General features: G+C 43.3%; 1 protein-coding gene across 4 annotated transcripts in view; it reads right to left on the bottom strand.

Annotated features, from left to right (window-relative positions):
• Positions 1-885: 885 nt before the first annotated feature.
• GIGYF2 (GRB10 interacting GYF protein 2) overlaps positions 886-15536 on the bottom strand; it is a 120026-nt gene continuing 105375 nt past the window's right edge. For 2 of the 4 annotated variants that reach the window (XM_081052146.1, XM_081052144.1), the window contains exons 24-29: positions 12903-13103; positions 12578-12783; positions 11285-11439; positions 9605-9783; positions 6704-6851; positions 886-2730 (exon numbers count right to left, since the gene is read on the bottom strand). In XM_081052146.1, coding sequence (XP_080908272.1) covers positions 2663-2730; positions 6704-6851; positions 9605-9783; positions 11285-11439; positions 12578-12783; positions 12903-13103 — 957 coding nt within the window. In that variant the 3' untranslated portion in view covers positions 886-2662. Of the gene's footprint in view, positions 2731-6703; positions 6873-9604; positions 9784-11284; positions 11440-12577; positions 12784-12902; positions 13104-15536 lie in introns of all 4 variants that reach the window. The other 2 variants (XM_081052145.1, XM_081052143.1) reach the window with 1 other exon arrangement.

Here is a 15536-nt window from a genome sequence, read left to right as displayed (position 1 = left end):
GAACCATGCTGCTGGCCACCCGAATCCCACCTTCCTAAGACAGCAGCCCCAGCTGGCAGCTGAGCCCTGTCCGAGGTCCTACTCACACAGTTATAAACAAAATGAAGGGCTGTTGTGAGGCAGTGAGGGGTAATTCGTTACGCAGCAACAGAGACCAGAGCACCAACTATCTTGGGGAAAGTCTCCAAAATCAAAACCATTTTGTCTGGGTATGTTTCTCAAATCTCTGAATTGAAATACCTGGAAGCAAACTGTACAAAACGAGTATCTTAAAACTCAGGAAGAGTTCAGATAGTGTGCAAATACGTTTACAGAAAGGGGTAAGAACGTGGAAGTGAAAGAGTAAATCAGAATGTGGAAAAAAGAGCAAAACTGCAACAGAAACAAACAGGCATTCCTAGGGAATAGTGGTTTCTTTCCACGAAGTGACCAAATCCTCTGGTAGGAGCAAGGCTCCCGGCTAAGGAAATGGAATGTTCCATGACTAATATGACTTTGTTCCCTCGAATCTGCCTCCCCCACCTCCAAATGCTATTTCTGTCTTTCTTCTTTTCCCGAACAAGCACAGAGTGGAGCCCAGTTTGGAAGGTGTGGGCTCCTCCAGAGGAACAGCACATCCAGGGAGGAGGGTCTGTGGGGTGAGGGCAGGACACGAGCCACAGGTCAGCAGAAAGGGACAATCAGAGGAGGAAAGACATTTAGTGAAACTTACCCATGTCCGCCAGGACTTCTACCTTTTCTATCACAGAGAACCAGCCAGTGTTCCGAATGCAGCCTGGCACCCAAAGTCCCCGCTGCTTCCATGTCTCGGGCGCTCACAGGTTAGGAGCTTTTCCATGGACCAAGAGAACGAAGGGTTTAGTGCAAAACTCAGCCTCAACAAAGGCGAGTACAAGAGGTGCGCTCAGATAGAACACCACCAGCTTTTATTTAAGTTCTTTTTATTTTCCTCCACACTGGCAAAAGGTCCGAGGGAGCTTAAAGTTTTGTAAACATTTTAACTATCCCTCTTCCCCACCCCCCACTTTTGAATTTACAAAGCAAAGGAGAGCAGGAGTCCCAATTTTAAATGGTTCCCCATCTCCTCATGCTATTTGATCCAAAAACTATATACAAGTTTATAGCAGTCTCTGTATAGTTATTGTACACATTTCGGAGGGAGGGAGGCAAGAAGGGATAGGGAGAATGGTGATCCAAAAGAATAAAATAGAAACCAAATATAATCATCCCAAACCAAACTGCTCTTAGAGCGACTCCAGCCTTCTTCAGGCAACGATGACATAAAGAAAAGGTGGTCTACCAGGAGCCACCCCAACTCAGCACTTCGTGCCCAGGGACGGACGTCCAGTGGCTTCAGACCAAAGTGTGATTGGCAATTCCAGGTGATGTTGTTTGGGGGAGGAGGGAGGCTGGTGGAGGCAGGTAGAGTATTTATTTATAAATAGGGCTTGGGTACATTTATTTCTGAAGTGAAGGGCTATTAGGAGGCCACGACCAGAAGCCAACACCAGGCTCTTTCCCCCGTTCTCTCCCTTCCCCGCCATTCTCCTGTATAGTGGTTTCCATGGATGAAGGTCTTAAAGATGATCAGGTCTGGTATGTTCTCTTTTCAGAAAAGGCAAGCAACTTGCCATTCCAGAATCTTTAAACAAAATCTTTTTGGGGCCACAGCAAGACACACACGCAATGCTCTGAGGAACCAGATGAAATTCCGGGCTTTTATCTGATGCAAAAGTTTATCCCTATCCAAAATGAAATTATACAAATTCATACATATGGTAAAGATCCTAGCTGCCTCTTAAACGAGACAAATTTTCAGCAGAAAGGCCCAAAACAAACTGGTCCTAGTCCTCTGAAGTAAAAATATTTATGGGAAAAATCAGTTTTGTAAGAAAGGAAAATTAAGAGTAAGTCCCTCTCCCAGGCCACAGGGTCTCCTCTGTCCAATCGGGCTGGAGTATGCCAGGGGAGAAGGCAGCTTGCTTGGAAGTCACTATCTAATGAAGAAACATGAGTCCTTTCTCCGAAAGGATGCTCAGAAGGAACAGGCCAAGGGTGTGCAATACCAACAATGCAATCTAAACTCCACCCCACTCAGGGCCTCTGGGATGCAATCCCGAAGGCAGTAGTGGCCATGCAGCCTTCAGACCGGGAGAGTGCCGACGGCCTGTCGGACGCTCACGTCACAGTACTTGGGTGTTTTGTTGCTGGCCAATGTCTGTTACCATGAACTCTCTTCACGACTGCACCAGGTAGACCCCTTGCCCTTATGGGGGAGGGGGGGAATAAAATGAAGAAGAAAAACAAGATATAAAGGAAAAAAGTGACAACAGAAAGTAAATTGCTATTGGCAGATCCCAATACACTTTCTGGGGGACAGTAGATGAAATCGCGAGGTGAACACGTGCTGCCGAACACGGCCTTGTTGGGGAGAAATCCCAACTGCCACCCCCCAGACACACGGTCTGGTCCACTCATCTATAGTCTGAGATGCTCACCAACAAAAACGGTTTAAAGAGCTTGGCCACAACGGGCTAGAAGAAAAAGCCTGAGATGATCGGTTCTGTGATTTGTTGCAGAGAGGAAGAGTGAACGCTAAGTGTTGTGCCCAGAGGCGGAGAACCATGGTCAGCAGGGAGGGAAGGCCAGTCCCTGGCGGTGCTCAGTAGTCGTCCACAGTCTCGATTTCACCCATATTGAGTCTCTCCGATGAAGCGTTCACCGAGAACCCTGCAGGGAGAACAATGGCAATGAGTGACAACTCTGTGGCTCCAAGTCCCGCCAGTGGGCTAGAACATAGGCGCTTGTTTTTGGGCATTCCATAGGGACAGTCAAGAGAAGAAGAAAGGAGGAGAAAGGTCAGAGCAGTGGTTTTCTGCCCTTCCAATGAGAGATTCTTTGTTTTTACTTCTTAGGGTTCTGGTATAATCTAATTAAGGAGGAAAAATAAACAGCATCACTGTTTAAACAGAACTGCAAACCACTGCCCTAGAGAACTTTCCCTGAGAGGAGCCTGGGTGTAAGTGTGTGTTTAGGCCAGGCCAGGCGGGGCTGTGGGGAAATTCATTCCGGAGATGTGCCTTACAAGATATGGGGGCGGGGGGGGGGGGGGGAGGAACACACTGGGAGTGGGCGTAACACGGCCTCAGCCCCACTCACTACTGGGCATACTTCTGGCCAAGAGCTGTACTATTCGAAGACAAGATGCCCAGAGCCCTCAGATGTTCTTCCTATCACATAGTAGACAGCACAAAACAATTTAAGCACTTTATTCCACTCAATCTATTGTAGCAGACCTGCAAAGGAAAGGATTTCAGTTAGCAATATTGACTAAAATGGAACCTGGTTTAGAAAAAGCAGCACTAGCAGGGCCATTGAAAGCAACACGCACTACTAACAAACACCAGTGACGTGTGAACACCTAGTGCTATCATCCATTGGTGTACAGACTCCATAATCTCCACAATCAGAGACTGACAGATACAGGGAATTATTGACAGAGCCTCTTTGGAAGGAGAGACTCCAGGAAGCTGTTCAGTTCATCCACCTTAAATGAAATCCCAAGCTGTCTCAGCTGGTATTTGAATATCAAAAAGCAAACAAGCGATGCTCTCCAGTCTAAAAGCAGTTCTGTTAATATTATTTGAGTTTTCTGACCCCTCCTTTCTGTTCCTTAATGTTCAAGTTTTCAAACAAAGACACATTTTAAATGTACCAATAATAAAAAATGCCTTCCATAATAAAAACAGCTTAATTATATTACATTCTTGACTCCAAAATATCCTGATTTACAAACATAAACATGCCTATTTCTAAACCCAGGAAGCTGTGGTACAAGCTGCTTACAAGGCCTAATACCTCCGAGGGAGGCTCGGCCTCCATCCAACCTGGGTTCTACCCATCACTGTGCTCCCATAGCCCGCAAGACTTCTTTCCCTTGAAAATTATGAAAGGCTTAGTGTTCATATTTTAAAATAACGGTCTAATTAGGTAAGCCTAAAAACCGAAAGACTATGAAATTAGCTATTACTGTATTCTGAAGCAGGTTTTCTTTGATTTCATATGTACCTCAAGAACAGATGAAAGAAATGTGATAAAAACAATAATGAACTACATGCAATGAAAGTAGAAATGTAATAAAAACACAAACTAAATTATTTTTAATTATGAAAAGACAGGAAGCAAAAAGAAGCCTGGGGCCAAAAAAGTTAATCATTCATTGCTATAATATTTTGATTACTAGGCGTTTAGCAGACATAATCTTATTTACCTGTCATAAACCAGTAAGGTGGACACTTCTCCCCATTTGATAGAAAGGAAAACTCTGGGATATCCAAGGCAACACAAATGAGGATTTAAGCCTAGGAAGCCTAGCTCTTAAGACTTCATTCTCTTAGGTTGAGAACAACAGGCTGTTCCCTTGCTCGCACAATTTCTTTCAGGTTTGAGAGACTGTTCTTATCAGGAAAGTACAACTGGGACAAAATGGCATTGTGTGTACACAGTTGACCCTGAACAACACAGGTTTGAATTGCACGGGTCCACTTACACATGGATTTTTTTCAACATACAGTCGACCTTCTGTATCCCAGAGTTTCACATCCATGAAATCAAGTATATTCGATCCACAGCTGGGAATCAGTGGACGTGGAGGACCAACTGTATGCATTGTTCTACGTCATCTTATAGAAGGGGCCTGAACATCATCAGATTGTGGTATCTGCTGTCGTATTGGAACCAATCCCCCCACAGAGACTGAGGTACGACTATAATTAAGTTTTTGGGGAATCAAAAAGTAGTATGTGATTTCGACTGTGCAGGAATCGAAACCCTAACCCCTGTGTTGTTCACTGGTCAGCTGTGTCTGTCATATCCAAGTAAAGGACGCTGGTTCACAGTGGCACCTGGCAGCTCTGACAACTAGAGAAGACACCAGTACAATGGGGGACATGGATCATTCAAATGGGGCTGGGCCCCTTTCTGATGGTTTGTTTTGGAAGCAAAGATCTTCTCTGATGAATGACTACGGTTTCAATGGGTAGTTTTGGATCAAATTAAAGCCTGTTTCCCCACTCTATGCATGGGGAACTTGTAACTGATGGATATTTATTAATTTTCTTAATCTGTAAATCCATAAGGCACATATCAATTCAAAATAAGAACTTCACCTCATTTTCAGAGAAACCGTTCCCCGACAGCCTAGCCCTTAAGTGCCACAGCTAAAGAGCAAGGGATTCTTAGCGAGAACCCACAACCAGAATTTAAGGAACACTTTTAAATCTATATTCACCTATTTTTGTCAGAACTAGAAAAAGTTTCGGACTATTCCACCCACTCTTAACATAAACTTTCAAGACAGGCAGAAGAAAACAGAATTTCACCAGATCCTTATGTCCCCAAAGCCAGTTTTCAGGCACCAGTTCCAAAAGAGCAATCCTCAGTTAAGTTTTTGTTACTGACATTTTGTTCTCTCCAGGGCAGGAAACCACTGAAGGAAAATATAGGATTCCACCCAGGGCAGAACAGGTTTATAATCTACCGCGTGCTGTGCTACCAGCTCTTTTATATGGGTTTCTCCACTTGGTGTCTCACAGTCATTTCACTCAACTCATGCAACACTCCAACACCCTGACATTTCCCCAGAAGCCGGCTCCACTTCCCAGTGCTTGTCATTTTAGCAAAAGGTGACACTATCCATCCAGCTGCCCAAACCTTCCCATTCTCCTTGTCCAGCCTATTCTATCCCCTAAACTTCTCAAATCCATCTTTGTCCTCTCCATCGCCGATGCCAGATCCCACTCCAGGCCGCCAGCATCCTTCCCTGACCTACACTGCAGCCACCTAACCGGGCCAGCATCCCCACCCGCAATCTTTGCCAATACAATCATTGTACTCCAGACAGCATGGTTTTATAATAGCCTATTTTACATTCATAAATGGAAAATAATTTTATCATTGTATATAGGTCGGTAGGCCAATTTAGGGAGCACAGGCAGCCCACCAGCTTTGCCTATGCTGTTTATTATTCTAGAAACGCCATTCCCCATCCTTCCTACCCATCTTTCAAAGCCCCAATTCAGGTGTCACCTGTTCCATGAAGCTGCCTTGTATGAAGACACTAGTCCTCAATTCTAGACAAGAGGTGTGGGTACCACAGAGCAGTGGAAAGAAAACAGGCCTGTTCTGAAATCCCAGCCCCAGGCTGATCAGCTGTGTGACTCTGGGACATGTTCTAAGCCCTCAAGTCCTCCAGGTTCACTCAGTAGGAAAACAGGAGCATCCTGCCATAAAGCAGTCATTCTGAGAACCATTTGACGGATCTAGTGAATATATACTCACTACTCAGTTCTTTTCTCTGAATATCTCATTGGATTTATGGTCGCCTTGCACACAAATTAGCAATAAGTTTGTAAACAACTTTGACGGTTTTCCATTAGCATTATTTTCTAACTAAATTGAAAGGCCTTCTAGGGAAATTCATATTAAACATGAAACAAGCGCTAAAGCACCATGCAACGAGGCACAATTCTTACACTGAGATGCCCAGTAAGTACTGACTACTTATTTTGAGCTGGTTAAAAAAGTTAAATTCTGTGTACGAATTATTTCCCTTCATGAAAAACACTTCCCCCGGGAGTCACAGAGTAACTGCTAGAACCTACACTCTCCCAACACTCAGCTGAGATTTTAAGCCTGTGCTCACCTAACAAGCTGGGATCTGCTCGGACCATCTTCTGTTTTTTCTTCTTCTTGCCACTCTGTACGGCCTCAAAACTGGATTGTTGGTTGTTGCTTTGATTGGTCTGAAATACTGAATGTAGTGCACTGTGGTTCATCCCCCACACAGAGTCCTGTGGAGCAAGAGGGCACAGCTGAGGTTACACGGAGCAGGCAGGCATGCCCCCCCCCCCCAAGAGAAGCGCTGATGCGCCCTCACCTTATCAAGTAGCAGTTTAACAACAGGAAGCCTACCATGCGTTCTGATAACAATGAAACCAAGAGCAGTCTACATGAAGGCCTTTACCTTCATGTAGATTCTGACGTCCCTAAGGAAGCTCTATGCCTCCACAAGGCCTGTCCTGTCACTCCACGTGTCCACACTGCTATGACAGACAGCACAGCTGTCAAAACCTCTCAGGTGCACAAGGAGTCTGTACCATCCACTAGGAAATTAAATCTATAGCAAATAAAATCACGAAAAGACCTCTGCACTCTGGCAATTTATACCCCTCACCTACCCAAAGCAGAAGGTCCCTTTGTTCTCTGGGCCCCAGACTACAGACCAGCGAGCAGCATGCTACCAAACAAAGTTAGGGTCACGTACTTTATTCCAACCAGCAATCCCAGAGGGATCTGGTCTTAAAACATTACCCACACTTCCTACCAACTGGTTAAACTATGGAATAGTCTACCGGGTAGTCACACTCAATTGGTGTTCTTACTAGAGTAATGCATTTTAAACTGGGATCAGATTCAATGAGTTGGGTGAAAGCAGACCGGGGTGGAGAAAGCATTATGGGAGGACAAGCCTGGCTGTGCACGCACACTGGACCTCCACCTTCTAATTGCAGCACTGTCAGCCATTCACAAATGCAAAGAGCCTTCTCTGTCGCTACCGTGTTTCCCAAAAGGTAAGACCTAGCCAACAGTCAGCTCTAATGCGTCTTTTAGAGCAAACATTAATGTAAGACCCGGTCTTATATAGTAAAATAAGACCTGGTGTTATATTATAAGACCTGGTCTTATAGTAAACTAAGACCGGGTCTTATATTAATGTTTGCTCCAAAAGACACATTAGAGCTGACTGTCTGGCTAGGTCTTATTTTCGGGGAACCACAGTATTAGGATGCCTTCTCTTCTGATACCCATTTGTGTTTACAACTTTCATTTTCCTGCATTTGATCCCTGTTAGCCCATCTACCCAAGTGGATTTTAAATGCCATGTACTTCACTGTATTTTACATATCCCCAGAAGTGACCTATAAAGCAAACATTATCTCTAGAAGAATTATGTGATTAAAGGATATGAATATTCTTAAGCCTCTCCGAGTCTTGCCAATTCGTCTTTCAGAAACCCTCAACAAGCAACCCTCGTTATTCACGGAGGCCGTATTTGTGAATTGGCTTACAGCAGTCCCCCCTTATCCAGTTTCATTTTCTGTGGTTTCAGTCACCAGCAGTCAACCACAGCCCCAAAACAGAAAATTCCAGACATAAACAATTCATAAACTTTACATTGTGCACTGTTCTGAGTAGCGGGATGAAATCTTGCACGGACATATCCCACTCTGTCCTGCCCAGACGTGAATTATGCCCTTTGTCCAGCGTATCCATGCTGGGTTCTGCCACCTGCCATGCATTAGTCAGTAAGCAGCTACCTCGGCTTTCAGAGGGAGACAAAGACACCATGTTCTATACCACTTGTATTACAGTATGTTGTATAATTGTTCTGTGTTATTACTGATGTTAATCTCTTACTGTGCCTAATTTATAAATGAAACTTTATCATAGGGATGTATGTGCAGGGTTCAGTACTATCCAGCTGCAGGCATCCACTGGGGGGTCGTACGACGTATCCCCTGTGCATGAGGGAGGCTGCAGTACTTGCTATAATCTACTTGTTACCCCCAAATCAGTGGGTAATAAAACCGCAGTGCTCTGTGGTTATTGGGGCCTGCACACGTGCAGAGCAGTGAACAATCTGAGGGGCTCAAGGCCACCTTCCCAGCTGAGGCAGACGACAGTAGGACTCTGCCTTCTGGTCTCAGCTCTCATACTGTAAACAAGCATCCTTTTCATTCTATTTAGTGTCACGTTTTTCACATTTGTGTCCTTTCTGTTGATGATTTCATTATATAAAACGGTCCCTGAGTGTTAAGTGCTGTGTAGCGTTGCTAAGCACACGGAGGGGCTGTGACATGCCTCCTAGACAAAACACGTGTTAGCTGAGCTTCATTCAGGCTGAGTCACGGAGCTGTTGGCTGTGACTTCAGTGTTAAGGACTCCACAATAAATGACATAAAGCATCTTTAAACAGAAACACATGCAAGCAAGGTTACATACTGATCAGCTGACAAAAATGCTGTGACCAGAGGTTCACATGAAGTTAACCCTGTATTTCCCCTGGGAGCAATGGTCCAGTCTTTTCTGATTCAGTGCTGGCAGCGACTTTACAGAACACGAACGCCGTGAATGAGAACTGACTGCATCCCCATCAGAAACGACAAGATTATCAACATGGGGGGAAACTGGATCCCAGACACTGGGGATTTAGTATTTGTAGTTTGTAACTATTCACAACCAAATTTATGGCTCTGTGACAAGCTGGAATTTGCGATTTGAGGCACATGCATGAACCAAGAATGATGGGGTTGGTGCACCTAATGGAAAATGTGTGGTTATATTTGCTACCTTTTGGGAAATTCACAAAGGTCTCTAGATATGTAATTTAAAAAGATCGCGTCTACCACATTTTAAAAAGCTTGGGTCATCTGATGTACAAAAACGGTATCTTTGTTTTAATTTTCATTTCTCTGGTGCTCAGTCCTTCACGGTACTAATGGTTTGGCTCGCACGGGGCAGCGCCCTCACGGCTGCCTCATACCTGTTGCTGCGGCTGCTGCGGTGGCTGCTGCCGCTGGTTGGTTTTCTGTTTGGCACGGCGCTCGAGGAACTGCTTGGCAAACTCCTTGGCCTCAGATGTATCTCCCAAGTAGGCCCTGATATAGTCGTGGACCTCATAAGGAGATTCTACCTCTTTCAGGAAAGAGACAAATGTGGGAACTGCAACACGAGGGAGGAGAAGACATAAAGAGCAATAATGAAACATCACATACAAAATATCAGTTTTAGTTTTTAATATATTGTCACACACAAAAGACATTCATGATGGAAACTTAAAAGGTATGTAGTAATTGTGTTAAATATTGTTTTAATCTGCTTTAGAAATGAAAAACAAAAAACAAAAACCCACTATCATCGCAATGCCCCGAATTATGTGAAATAGCATACAATCAAAGACATATCATACATGTTTAGTTTCACTAAACATTACGTTGATTGAAACAACTGCTTGCCTAAGACTTAAGTTATTTGGGGATTCGTTCTTTTCTTAAATTCAAACAATACTTATTATTAAGTGCTATAATGTGTGCTGTGCACCACGACAGATGCTAAAGACAAAGCCATACCCTCCTTCACGTCACTGAAATTCCACACATTTAGAGAAAATCAAATGGAACATGCAAGCAGTATGGTGTAGGAGAAAAGCACAAGTATCAGAGTTAGACAGACATGGGTTTAAAACTTGACTCTGGATTTTGCTGGCTGTGTGACCTTGATGAGTTACTTAACCACTCTGAGCCTCGTTTCCTAATTTATAAAACGGGAATAAGATCACCTACATTGTAAAGGTATCTTTCAAAATTGCTTCAAAAATTAAATAACTGCGATAACATACATTAACCCCTAGAAAGTGCCCAGCACATGGTAGGTGCTTAATGGATGGTAGCCTTTATTATCATTCACTATCATTCTCTCTGGCTCTTTCAGACCATCAAATATTGTTACAATGTTGCAAAGAACCCTTCATTCCTTTACCTCTCTGTTTTTAAAGCTCCTTGGTTGTGCACAAGACATCAGAGGTAGACTATGAGCTATGGGAATCCCTTCCATATCAAGCTGACCAGTCTCTGTTCATTTGGGGTTGGGGGAGGGACTCACTTCTACCTCAGGCAGAATGTTCTTTTCATGAACAGCTAACAATCAGCAACTTTTTCTTCGAATTGTGCTGAAACCTTTTCACTTCCACATACTATGCTACACAAAGTACCTCTACTTGCTATCACAGGATTCCCACCCCGCCCCCAAAGGCAGGAAGGTTTGAAAGAGTTCACATCACCTCAGCCTTTCCAGCCCAAGCTGACCTCTGTCCCCACCATGCCAGTTACCTTCCCTCAGACTTGGTCCGGCTGGCAATGTCGCTCATTAAACGAGCAGTACGGAACTCTGACTGCCTCTGTCCAGTACATCATAAGGCAGCCTGAGATAGCATTTACCTTTATGGCAACCACTGACAACCTGTTTGAGCAGGGTATTACAGGGCTTCTCTCACAAGTAATGTTACGTCCTATACTGTTAAAGAAGCAAGTTCTTATGGTAGGTGCAGGACCTGCCCTCCATTAGATTTCACTCCTGAGTTCTGGCCCATCATTCCAGTGTGCCAACCTCTTTGTGGGTCCTGCTCTGCCATTCCACATGCTGGGTTTCCCTCCCCAATTCTTACCATCCAAGTTATTTGCCGTATTAAGGGCATGAAGCATCTGTTCACACCACTGGGTAAATCCATCTTGGGCTTTATTTACTCCCTGAAAGAGCTTCAGCAACTTTTCTTCTTCTTCTACTTTCTTATTCTGCCGGTTAGACACACCTACAGATTTACTAAAGCAAAACAATAGGGCGATATTATATTCCCAGAAACTGTTACTATATGATTATACTACAATACCACAAATAATGTCTTGGCAACACTGGGTGGCTGTCCAATCATCCAAAGCTTAGCTCCAAATATTCAAATATTTGGATTTGGGGTGAAGCAGGGGTTACTCAATACCCCCTTAAAAATCTAGCCTCAGCTAATATGTTCCAGTTTGTGAATGTAGGGCTTCTTTTCAGAGAAACGATGAAATTCTTCCTGTGTGTCCTTTATTTTTTAATTTTGCTAAGCCTCAGTTTTCTCATCTGTAAAATGGTACTGATACTTCTTTGGGTTAACATAAGGAATAAAGACATTGTATACAAAGGCCTAGAGCACTGTGCTCTATAAACTGACATATTTATTTAGTGTCTTAGTCATAATATGTTAGGCCCTCAATTGAGAAGAAATTATCTGACAACACTACCATTTATTAAGTAGTTGCTATGTGCCAGGCACTTCACTAACTACTTCACGTGTATTCGTTTAATCTTTACAACTACACCCATGAAGTTATTATTGTCTTCATTTTACAGATGAGGGAACTGAGGCTCAAAGAGGTTCCCTCTTGCCCAAGGTCACACAGCTAATAAGTGGTAGTGCTGGGATCTGAGGTCATGTATTTTACACTAAAACCCATGCTCTTTCAAAAACAAAGTACACTAAGGAAAGAAAGATGAAGGTGAAAGGTAACTAACTTATCATAAAAATAAACAGACCGTGACAGAAGTGTTTATAATACTCGTTATATTGTAAGTAACTTAAAAATACACGTTTAAGAAAAAATGCTATGATCTAGAGAACACCTTGGAGAAATGTTAAACAACATCAAAAATACATTATTCCTAATCTTTATTAAGTGGTTACCGTGTGACAGGCAATGGACTAAGTGCCAGCAACAGAAGGAGCCCCTAGTGATAATATGGATGTGTTTCTAGGGGGAAGAAAGCAATCCCCAAACTATAGCCTCAGGTGCTTAGATACCGATGAACGTAAGTAAAAACTAGATTAACTGCCTTCCCCTGCCCACTCACCGTCCCACTCCTCACACGCCCCTTCCCCCAACCCCCCAAGGAGCATGGGTTTGATCCTTCCAAGCCCTACCTGAGACTGGCGCTGTTTTTATTTTTATTTGTTGAGTTCCTAGGTCCCACGTCTTTCACCGCATCATCCCAGAATCCCATGTTGGAGTTTTTAGTGTCAGCGGTACTCCAGATGCTACTGACTAGGTCAGACGCCCACTGGTTAGGGGCACCAGTATTTATCGAGCCCCAAACAGAATTCCCCATGCTGCTGTGCAGGTTGGAATGCTGGTAAGGAAGAAGAGACACATGATGACTTAACAACAACAAACACATGTTTTAAAGAAGAGCCCACACTAATTAGAGGAGCTCACGGATGCCATCGGTCCACAGGGAAAGAAACCCACCGTAGTGTTCCGGGCTCTGTTTGGCGGCGGCGGCGGCTGCTGCTGCTTCTGCATCTGCCGCGCTTCCTCCTGCTGGATCTCCAGAAGAGACTTGGCGGTCCCTGCGGCTTTGCTGACATTCCCCCAGCCGGACAGCTTCTGCTGCTGCTGCTGCTGCTGCTGCTGCAGCGCTTTCATCAATTCCCTCTGCTGGCGCCTTTGCTGGGGCACAAAAATGAAAGGCAGCTCAGGATACCGGTTTGAAACGTCATAGTTACACATGTCCAGTAACTAAATGGAATGCAAATGAATACACAGTAGCTACACCAAATTAAACACCTGACAGGATTAACTTTAACTCATTTACTACAAATAAAGATGTAAACTGACAGAGCTACTAGGAGGAGAATAAAAAAATCAAATGCAGAACTACTTCTTAAAAATTAAGTAGGGCTTTTGGTGAAGCACAGAAATGAAATACATGTTTATTTCCTAGAGCCCTACCAACATCACAGAAAAAAAAATATTGTTAGAAAGCTAAGTACGAAGAGAACAGAATAAATTTTACAAACTAGACAGCATACAAATGATGGCCAATGTAACAGACCCAATTAAGAGGAAACCTAAGTTACAGGAAGCTCAGAATGGGGCCAACACATGCAGAAAGCTCAGGACAGAGGTGTGGGCATCTCCAACAAAGGAAGGCTGGCTGACAGTCTATAAAAAAGCAGCAGTAGGACCCCAGACTGCCTCCTACAGCTGATGCAGTTGGGCTGCTGTCTCTCCCTCTCCCTGGCAGAAAACGGAAACTTCCTCTTCGGAAAGGCAGAGCCACCCTGGAGGGTAATTCTGTGGGGGAGCTGACCCTGCACAAGAGAACACACCTATAGTCACCAACAGGTCGGGGACCCCTCCAGCAGAACAGCCCAGCCAGAGACCATCACAGCAAAGCCCCCCAAGGTGCTATACGCCAGCACCTCCTATCGGCTTTTCAGTGCCTTATTCCTAAATATGAACAGATAGCCCAGGAGTAACAAACATTTGACATAAGCTTCTGAAATGAAAGCCAAAGACACAATCAAGCAAATAAACAAACCAAAAAAACAAAATTCAGAGGAAACAAACAAGACGGGAAAGTAGGAGCTAGCTTTTTAAAAGCTATCATCACTAAGTAATATTCTCAGAGAGGTAAGACGGTGCATTTGAGGAAATAAGAATAAGAGACTATAAAAAGAAACAGAACCAAATAAGGGCTCAGAGAAATTTTAAATAAGATAGCATACATTAAAAATTCAATAGGAGGACTGAAAGGTAAGACTGAAGAAATGCCCCATCAAAAAAGAGATAAAAAGACAGAAATGAAAACACAGGAGAGAAAATGTGAGAAAATCAAAATCAGTCCAGGAGGGCAACAAACAACTGAGAAGAATTCAAGAAAAACCTAACAGCTGGGCAGCAAGCCAAGAGCGAACAGACCGAAACAAGTTAGAGGGTCCTGGAAAGTACACCTCCATGGAAAAAATGAAATAAAATTCTTAGGTTTTTCTCTCTCTATGTGAGAAATAGCTATTGAGTGGCATTTTATACCTTTTTTTAAAAAAAATTTATTGGGGTGACAATTGTTAGTGAAATTACATAGATTTCAGGTGTACAATTCTGTATGACATCATCTATATATCACATTGTGTGTTACCACCCAGAGTCAGTTCTCGCATTTTATACCTTTTAAAGAGTATAGGAAGACTTAACAGTTCAAAGAAAATGAAATGAGGCAATCATCAACTTCTGACAAACAAAAAGACAAACAAGAAAAGACTTGTAATTCTGACCCTGATGACCACTATTATTTTTTCATTCAGCAGAGACCAAAATTACCAGAACAATTTCTAGCCTTAAGGTAAATGATATACTCTGCTCTGCATCCATTTGTTATAACCTTTTAAAAAAGAAATGATTTCAGAGAAAGTTCAGTCTTTTTTAAGAGGGTAGGAAATAAGGGAATTTTAAAGGTGAAGAAACATTTTAACCTATTTGATGAGGTCAAACACATGACATAGTGAATATGTAGACAACTTCCACTTCTCTGTGTACCCATGGTTTTCCGTGAACGATACCACCCAGATCCAAAAATGACAATTTGCATTCTATGACAAATTGACCGCTGTACCTCAAACCATAGCCACAGAAAGCACTTTCTTCAAGACTCTACCTCCTGCCACCTTTTCAGAGAAGCCTTCCCAGATCACACTACCTAAAACTAGACAATCACTAGCAGCACCAAGTTTTACTGTCCATCTCCCCTCAACTAGAGGGTAAGCTTTATACCCCACACCTCAAAAATCAGAGAATTTTGTCAATTTCAGACTCAAGATATAACCCCAGACTATAACTATAACCAAGTAGATACTCAGCAAATATGGGATAGATGGATGGATTGTGGATAGAGGATGGATGGATGGATGATGCATGAATGGATGAATGATGGATGGGTGGGTGGATGGACAGACGGGTGGGTGAATGGATGGATGGATGAATGATGGATGGATAAGTGGATGGATGAATGAATATGGCACCTAATGGCATGCTGAACCAAACCATTTTGCTTATTCATTTTCTCTTCTGTCAAGAACTATATTCTCCTCCCGCCCTTTCCTT

Source organism: Rhinolophus hipposideros, assembly GCF_964194185.1.
Source record: "Rhinolophus hipposideros genome assembly, chromosome: 6".
NCBI classification, from domain to species: Eukaryota; Metazoa; Chordata; class Mammalia; order Chiroptera; family Rhinolophidae; genus Rhinolophus; species Rhinolophus hipposideros.
Note: the sequence above shows the minus strand (reverse complement) of the source record. Positions and strands in the feature narration are given on the sequence as shown.